The 9,580-nt window shown below is 40.8% G+C and overlaps 1 protein-coding gene and 1 long non-coding RNA gene across 2 annotated transcripts in view; one reads left to right on the top strand and one right to left on the bottom strand.

Moving 5' to 3' along the window:
* LOC115276570 overlaps positions 1–8,839 on the bottom strand; it is a 15,810-nt gene extending 6,971 nt beyond the window's left edge. The window contains exons 1-2 of the long non-coding RNA XR_003901998.1: positions 8,700–8,839; positions 8,440–8,551 (exon numbers count right to left, since the gene is read on the bottom strand). This is a non-coding gene — a long non-coding RNA (uncharacterized LOC115276570). The remainder of the gene's footprint in view (positions 1–8,439; positions 8,552–8,699) is intronic.
* LOC115276569 (vascular non-inflammatory molecule 3-like) lies at positions 7,351–8,998 on the top strand. The gene is given in 2 exon segments (XM_029920607.1): positions 7,351–7,574; positions 7,843–8,998. Coding segments are annotated over 2 exon segments (1,341 nt in total). The 5' UTR covers positions 7,351–7,389.
* Positions 8,999–9,580: the final 582 nt, after the last annotated feature.

Genomic DNA, 9,580 nt, shown 5'->3' with positions numbered 1-9,580 from the left:
TCAGCATTTCTGTCTCTCTTGGGTAAATCCCCAGCAATGCTATTGCCGGGTCATAAGGGAGTTCTATGGATAGTTTTTTGAGGAACCTCCACACTGTTTTCCAGAGCGGCTGCACCAGTTTACATTGCACCAACAGTGTAAGAGGGTGCCCATCTCTCCACACCAGAGAATTTTAAAGAGCATTGGAATGTTTTTAGCAATGGCAGACTCATTGTATTCCTTCCTTTTTTCTTTACAAGTTGAAGTCATTTCCAATATTGTGACAATATCTGACCTTGTCTTTGCCAGACTCAACTGAAGAGAGATTATAAAGCAACAGAACAGGTATGACCCATAGGGCTCAGAAGATTTATTTGTTTTGCTAAAACTCTTGCAGCTGATCTTTTGGCCAATGTAAGCGTGTCTGCCTGCCTGTGTCCCTTGAGGGTACTATTTTAAGGGGAAGGTGCTCCTTGGAACAGAAGGGCTTTTTCATTATTGAGCTTTCCCCTATTCCTACTGCAGAGAGTGGGGAAAATAAATCTGATAAAGTTTTAATGTAGACTGAAAAAGGTATTTCACACATAAGACCTTTATTTTTCGCAGGAGAATTAATTTTCATTGAATAAAAAACAAAGATGAAAACAGCTGAAGCCCCAAGGAATTTCATACAATAAGACTAAATTAGAATATTCCTGTTTTGAGAATGGGTACTACTCAAAGATTCTGAAGGGGAGTGGAGTAAAAGATGAGAGGTAAGTTATTCTAAGTTTGGGGCTGAAACAAGTATAGAATTTAGAAAGGAGATCCCACAGGCTGCTCTGTTGATCCAGTGGATCCTCCCTCAATCTTTCCCTTCCAAATCAAGACAGCAGCATATCTCTGTGTATTATGGATGGTGAACTTTGTGTTACCCTGGGACAAATCTGGATTTGAACCCCAGCTCTGCCCCTTACTGGCTGGGTAACCTTGTGTATTCACTAGCTGGTAACATTTTTACTTATATGTGTGTAGGCTTCAGTTTCCTCAAACAAGCATATTAATACATATTTCAGAGGGTTGTAGTGACAATGGAATGAGACGCCTTGCAAAAAATGGCTTGCCCATAGCAAGCATTCAGTAAGGGGCTCCAAGAAACAGACTGAACTCTTCTCAGCGTATGGTCAAATAATATTGGGAACCTCTTTATGATGTCAGTGATCAAAATTTAACAATGGAATTCTGGTATTCTTAGCCTAATTTTCAAATTACCCAGGAGCCCATTATGTAAATCTAAAAAACCACTACAAAGGATAAACAGGGTTGTGGAGTTGGGGACACATAGACTAAGGGACAGGTGTGGAGGGAGAACTATTCTTCATTGTTTATGCCATTTTGCATGCTTGGAAATTTTTATGGCTTTAGTGAGGTATGCCTTAGTTACACTAAAATTCACCCATTTTCAAGTACATAGTTTAATAAACTTGGGTAATGTATATAACAATGTAATCATGTAACTACTAAAACAAGATATACAACAGCTCTAGCACCGTACAAATTTCCTTCTGCTCCTTCATAGTCAATCCCCTCTTCTACCAGGGTCCCAGGCAGCCACTTATCTGCTCCCTGACATGATTGTTTTGTATTTTCTAGACTGTCATACAAATAAAACCATACAGTATGTAGCATTTGACCTTTATGCTTAGTATTTTTTAATTCACCCATGTTAATGCATATATCAATATTTTATTCCTTTTTATTGCTGAGTAATAATTCCTAGTATGGCTATAACACAAATTTATTTATCTATTCATGAGTTGAGGGATATTTGAGTTGTTTCCAGTTTGGAACTATAATAAATTATCCTGTTGTTAACACTTGCAGACAAACTTTGTATCCTTTCAATTTTGTCCCAGATGCATGTATTCCCATTTTCAAATTAGGGTTTGGGAAGAATTACCTCTGAATAACTGGAACCCAGAATAAATGAATATAATTACAGTTTGAATGACCAAGACTTATATAACTTCTCTCCACATGCAATACTCAATTGTCTTTTTATGTACTATCTTCTAATGTACTATATATATAAATATACAAGAACTATTTGGCTTCCTCTAAGCAGTATATCTGGTTGATTTCCCCAGCAGACAAGATCAATCAAATCACTATGATGATGTAAAATGCTTCACTGTAGCCTTAAGGATGTCTGATTTTCTTTGAAAAAATAATATTTTATAGCTACAGGCAACAACACAAAGAGGATGGAAATACATACATTTGGAACAAAAGTATATAAATTCAAATACAGCTAAAACTAGTCTAGGGAGATAAAAGTCAGATGAGTGGTTCCCGCTAGCAGGGGTCAGTGGTATCAACAGATACAGGGAGGCAGAGGTGAGGGGGGATATGATCGAGTCTTAGAGTGCTGCAACTGTTCTCTCTCTTCATGGTTCCATGAAGGTGTGCATACATAAAAATTCGTCAAACTATGTAATTAACATTAGCACACTTAGCTATATGTATGCTCACCTCAATAAAAAAAAGTATAAAATGGGGCACCTGAGTGGCTCAGTTGGTTAAGCATCCAACTCTTGATTTTGGCTCAGGTCATGGTCTCACGGTTTGTGAGATCAAGCCCCACATAGGGGCTCTGTGCTGACAATGTAAAGCCTGCTTGGGATTCTTTCTCTCTCTCTGTCTCTCTGTCTGTCTGTCTCTCTCTTCCTTCCTCTCTCTCTCCCCCCTCCCCTGCTCACTCTCTCTCTCAAAATAAACAAATAAACATTTGTTTAAAAGTAAAAACCAAATAATAATAATCTTTCAACCTTGAGTCAGATGGGGCTATAGGTCTGACTGCCTGGCATTATACCTGGCACACAATAAATGGAGCTTAATAAATGTTTATCATCTCCTTCCCTTGCTCCTATTTCCAAGGGAAATGTTTGGCAGAATGTTAACATTACAACCATGGAGTTTAAATATTAATTTTTTCCCTGAATAGATGGGTCATTGTCTCTCCTGAAAACTGATACAAAATGGGATATGGGAAGAAGTACATCATAGGCTCTTCAACTTCCTATCTTGCCTTACCTGAGTGGATCCCACACGTTTTTACTGGACATTGGGTTTTTGTGGAATCCCAAAGGTTGTGCACACAACAACCTGGTCTAGGGCTATGCTTATGACTTCCCCAGTGTGGAGGATCCCAGTGGGCTTGGGCACCCCAGATACTACCATCTCTGAAAACACATGAAATAATGACAAACTTGAGTTAACTAAATCAGACTGAGTATCAAAGGCTACTAGTAGCGGCTTGCCATCCCAATCCTCTACCTGGACCTTCCTTATAGCTTAGAAAGTTCACGTAGGGTACAGGGTCCAGAAAAACTCCCAGGAATGGTCTTTAAGAGCCAAAGTCATCAAGCTTGTGTGGTCTGGACATGAACTGATACAATAAATATTTCTGGTCCACAATGTGACTAGATTGCTTCTTGGCAACTATTGGTCAATACTTCTTATGTTCAAGTAGCTTTGCTTTCTTTGTCTCTTTGAAATAGCCTCATCCTCTCATACTTAGTTTCCCAACGAACAAGAAAGACAGTTTGGGTCAACCAGCCATGGTTGGGTCAATTTCTTATATCTGCCTTTCACACCAAGAATATGAACTCAGGACAAAAGCTACTGAGGGCCACAAGAAATAATGAAATTATACATCAAACATTAACTCTTAGACTTCCACAAGACCATTTATACCGTCAGAAGGGTACTTATGCAATAGCCATGCAGTAGCTTGGAAGAGTCAGTGGAACTTCCAAAGATACAGGAAACTCCTAAAGATCAAGTTCTAGGCTCAATGTGAATAAAGTGGATATCCTGGATTAAAGATGAAAGACCTCTCTTGAAAAAGCTGACCTTCTTTAGAGAAATGTGACAAAATCTCAGAAGCTTGAAACAGTATAATCTGTAAGTGGATCACCATTTTGGGGGCATTAGAGATTCTTCCAAGAGATGAGGATAGAGAAGTTGGAGGAGAGAAGGTCAGGAGTATCAGAACATGGTGGAATCATAATGGGCATTGATATAACAAAGAATGAGAACTTAGACATTGACATTTAATGTATGATTGGTCTGCTCTGCTGCTCTGCTAAATAATCAGAATAGCTGATTATTTAGAATCTTAATTTAAGAGGTGATGCTAAAGGATGTTTTTAACCTTTTCTAACATTATTGGTTGAATGGGCAAGGAGACACTCTCTGCTCAGCACACCCACTTTATTTCTGCCTGGATGTTGAATGTGTTGCATCCAGATACCATTCAGTAGACACACACATACACACAATATGGTTGTCATGAAAATTGAGGCATGGTCTAAACAAAAATATATCGAGACCATATCTGAATGAAGCCAGTACTTCAGACATTTTGGTAAAGCCTTTTTGTTTTGATGGGAGTGAGGGAATTTGTCTACCCAGCAACAACAACAATAACAACAACATCAACAACAACAAAAAAAACCCTCCCTCTGTCTACCCAGCAGACAGTGGTCTTGCCTAACTAAGTGCTAGGATTTGGGGATTAATTAATTAAATAATTTGGAATTAATTTAATTTAAATTAAAGCATTGGCATTTAAGGTATCAATTATTTTTCAAAAGGGCTCTCTGAATGGGGCTTGTCCATCTCTTCCAAGTCTTTACCCACCAGGGGTCATAAGGACTAAACCACAGCAAAAATAACTGCCAAACCAATGTAGCACAAAGTTCTGGTTTCTGGGAAACATTTCTGTTCATATTGTTTTGGAGGAAACATTCAGGTCCACAAGTGTCCATCTACCACTTGTTTTTTCACTTGCAAACATTCTGAAGCTCAGTTTGAATTTGATTATCTTAGAATCTAATGACTCACTTAGGTAGCAACATATCTAAATTAGAGCCCAAGTAATCAGAAACAATGAGAAACAGCTAACAATGGTGCCTAATTATCATTAAAGACCTTAGATACTAGGAAAATTATTATTATTCATAAGCAATTACTTTATGGTGGACACTTGGGCTCAGGAAAGTCTATAAATATAAGCCAGACTACAAGGCCACACAAGATAAATAACAAGTTAGACAAGTGGGTGATTAGGAAAGTTTGGGGCAAAGTTTCAGGGGGCAAGTAAGACTTAAACTGAGGCCCATAATAAGTATAACATTTAATCATCTGGAAGTAAAGGAAGAACTACTACGGTAAAGGAAGTAAAAGAACTCGCAGGAAAGTGTGGGAGAGTTTGGGTGTTACCTTATTTGGCCAACCAATGGGAAATAAGGCTGTGTAGTGAAGAACTAGCCTTACCCAAAGAGAAGTCTGGCCTTTGCTCTCAGCGACTAGGCCTCTGAAATGTCTTGCCTAATAGGTAGGTCTTTGTTGTTTGGGAGCTTTGGACACTGACAGTCTAATAATATGATTTGTGATGGGGCCCCCAGGGCATGCAGTATGCTATGACTTCCACTGGAAATGATGACTAAAGGTATTAGCCAACCTCTAGGAGTACTTGGAGACTGAAGGTCAGCCACACAAGCAGTGAGTGATGGAGCCCCAATAAAATCAAGCGAGCTCCCTGACTGGCAATATTTTGTGTGTATTATCACATACGGTTACTGAGGGAGGTGCTGCTGTCCATGACTCAATGAGGAAGCTCTGCCTTTGGAAGCCTCTTGGACTCTGCTCTATGTGTCTCTTCCTTGGCTGATTTTAATTTGTATCTTTTTACTGGAACAAAACAATAACAGTAAGTATAACATCCTAGCAAATTATCAAAACTGAGGGTGGTTATGAGGTGCCCTCAAATATGAAGCCAGCTAGTCTGAAGTGCAGGTGATCGTGGGACCACCAAACTTGTGGCTGAAGTCTGAAGTAAAAAGTCTTGTGGGAATTATGCCCTCAAACTGTACAGTTGGCAAAGGCTGAAGAATTCAGTTATGTGAGGCTTTGCCTGCAAGCTTGCATAGTTTTGACACAGTGCTGTAGGCAATCAAGTTCTTGAACAAGAGAACATGATAAGCAAAGCATAGTTTCATCTCACAGTAGTGCAAAAGACAGAGGCAAAGAGACTAGTGAAGGGACTCTTCCTTGTTCAGATGTAGGGAGATGAAGGTCTGGACCAGGGCTGAGACTAAGAAAGGGAAATGGAATAATAACACTTAATGAGAGCATATGCTGCACCAGGCATGAGAGAACTCCATACAGATTTTTTGGGTGTGTGTGTGTGTGTGTGTGTGTGTGTGTGTTGAGAAAGAGAGAGCACAAGTGGTGGAGGGGCAGGAGAAGAGGGAGAAAGAGAATCTTAGGCAGGCTCCATGCTCAATGAGGAACCCCAACACAGGGCTTGATCTTATGACCGTGAGATCATGACCCAAGCTAAAATTAAGAGATGGACACTTAACAGACTGAGCCACCTAAGCACCCGTATTTTTTCTCTTAATGTTCCTGGTCCTTGCTTTATGTTCATTTGGTCACACACACTTTAAAACACACAATACCCAAACATCTAGAATTAGAAGGGCGTGAAACAAGGGGTTTACAGGTTCAAAGAATACCCTGGGCTTCAGAACAAAACAATACCAATCAACTATTGAAAATTCCTTTGATGAACACACAAACATGTTTTGTTTTCAATGGGAAAGATTTAGGAAGAAGAGTCTTGTGCTCCATGAGGCAGGGCCTGACTTCTCTCCATATGTTTTTAATCCTAAAAACCATCTTATAAGGTACACACAATATTATTTCCATTTCACAGTTGAAAAACTTTTGCACAGAGAGATTAATTAATTTGCCCCAAATCATCCAGCAGGCAAGTGGCAGAGCTGAGATTTAAAACTAGCTCAAATATGAGTGCAGAGCCTGAATCATGACCATTCTACCAAATGAGCTCTGCCTCATGTAAAACATTATGTTAAAAGGATCAACAGTAGGCTCGCTTGCTCTCTCAGCATGGATCCATCACACCTGTAAAGTCTGTGAGCCCGAGTTTAGGCCCCGGTGAGCCTAAACCCGTAATAAAGCCCTTTGCTTTTGCATGCATGCTTCGGCCTCCCTGGCAGTCTCTGTTTTTTGGGGGTGACATTAAAATCTGGGCATAACATATGGGGGCTCGTCCGGGATTCCCCCCCACAGAGCTCCTGGGACCCCGACACGTTGGGCCTAATCGCCAGCTGACACCACTGGAAATACTGGTTGTTTGACCAAGGCTTTGACTGGAATGTCCTATTCGAGAGTCAGGCATAGGCTCAGAGATGACCTGACAGCTTTAAGGAACTAAGGTTGACTTTATGAAACATGGAGCCATAAAGCCTCGTGGAAATGTTGGCTGGATACCTTGCTCACAGAGTTCCCAGCAGCCTTCCCAGGACAGAAACACTAGTTCCAAAAGAAGCCTTGGTCCTGATGAACAAGAACTTAGATGTTCTGGAGAACGCAGTTCAACTGGCAGCGAGGCAGGGTGCACATATCATTGTTATCCCAGAAGATGGAATTTATGGCTGGGTTTTCACAAGAGAGACCATTTACCCCTATCTGGAAGATATCCCAGACCCTAAGGTGAATTGGATTCCATGTACAGAACCCAGAGAGAGACAGAGCATGAGTAGGGGAGGGGCAGAGAGAGAGAGAGAGAGAGAGGGAGACCCAGAATCCAAAGCAGGCTGAGCTGTCAGTACAGAGCCTTTCTCAGAACTCGTGAACCATGGGATCATGACCTGAGCTGAAATTGGATGTTTAACCAACTGAGCCACCAGGGGAGAGCTCCTGAAGCCTGATAACTAATCTCAGATGAATTATTTTAAGTTGGGAAGGTGACTGATGAAACTTTATTGAGAGCTGCAGACATCTATTCAAATGGTTTGGCTACACCCCAGTGCAACAAAGGCTCAGCTGCCTGGCCAAGGACAACTCGATTTACGGTGTGGCAAATATTGGGGACAAGAAGCCATGCAATGCCAGTGACCCTCAGTGTCCCCCTGATGGTTGTTACCAGTACAACACTGATGTGGTGTTTGATTCTAAGGGTAGGCTGCTGGCACGTTACCATAAGTACAATCTTTTTGCACCTGAAATTCAATTTGATTTCCCAAAGGATTCAGAATTTGTGACTTTTGAGACCCCTTTTGGGAAGTGTGGCATTTTCACTTGCTTTGACATTTTTTCTCACAACGCGGCTGTGGTGTTGGTGGATGAGTTTCAGGTGGACAGCGTTCTGTACCCCCTGGCATGGTATAACACGCTGCCCCTTCTGTCGGCTGCTCCCTTCCACTCCGCGTGGGCCAGAGCCATGAGAGTCAATCTGCTTGCTGCGAATACCCACAACACCAGCATGCACATGACAGAGAGTAGAATCTACATGCCAGAAGGGGTCAAAGTGTATCACTATGACATGGAAACAGAGAGTGGCCAGCTGATGCTGTCAGAACTGAAGTCCCGGCCTTGAAGCGAACCCACCTATCCTGCAGCTGTTGACTGGAGTGCTTATGCCAGAAGTGCCAAGCCATTCTTGTCTGAACAGTCAGATTTTCCGGGGATGATTTATTTTGATGAGTTCACCTTCATTGAGCTTAAGAGAAACATAGGAAATTACACAGTTTGTCAGAAAGACCTGTGTTGTCACTTAACTTACAAGATGTCTGAGAAACGAACAGATGAGGTGTATGCACTAGGTGCTTTTGATGGACTGCACACAGTAGAAGGTCAATATTACTTACAGATATGCACATTACTGAAGTGTCAAATCACTGACTTGAGAACTTGTGGGGAGCCCGTGGGGTCAGCTTTCACCAAGTTTGAAGAATTCTCCCTCAGCGGCACATTTGCAACATGCTATGTTTTCCCACAGATCATTCTCAGTGGAAGTCAACTTGCTCCTGAAAGACATTATGAGGTTTTATGAGATGGCCGTCTGAGAAGCCGAAGCAGAACCCCTTTGCCTGTCTTAGTTATGGCCCTGTACGGAAAAGTGTTCGAGAAGGATCCTCCGCGCTTAGGGCAAGGGCCCGGGAGATGATAAGGATCCCCTTCCGATGGCACACTTTCAGGATTACCCTGGCAAGGAAAGGGAGAGGGAAAACAAAAGCTTCATGTGTGTTTAGAAGAGATGTCATAAATTGACCGAAGCAACAGACTTAAAATTTAAGAAGCAATGGATGTGTTTTACATATTTTACATATTTCTGTGTCTGATATGACACAAACTCATTTATGGGAGCTGCATGTGTGAGCCATGTAGATGCAATTTAAGTATATGTAAGTGTACGTATGGGTAGTAGAACTTACAGACAGTTAAATGGAAAAGGACTTAGAAAACTCCTTTTGTGTTAACTACTCTAATGTATACAAATGTTTTTCTATCATTTGTAAATGCACAGGGGGCACATTAAATATGCAGAGGGCTTTTGGACCTAGGTAAGATTTAGAAAGTTAAAAAAAACAAGGACATCTCGTAAAGTAATTATGAATAACTGTTTAAAAAATTATGAATAACTTTTTAACTGATTATAATTCTCCTGTATCTGTTTATTATACTCTTAAGCTCTATTTGTATGAAAATCAGATCCTTAGAATGGAAATAAAAAAGAAAAAAATGAAAA

The sequence above is a fragment of the Suricata suricatta genome, chromosome 13 (assembly GCF_006229205.1).
Source record: "Suricata suricatta isolate VVHF042 chromosome 13, meerkat_22Aug2017_6uvM2_HiC, whole genome shotgun sequence".
Lineage (NCBI taxonomy): Eukaryota > Metazoa > Chordata > Mammalia > Carnivora > Herpestidae > Suricata > Suricata suricatta.
This window is presented reverse-complemented; position numbering and strand designations above follow the sequence as displayed.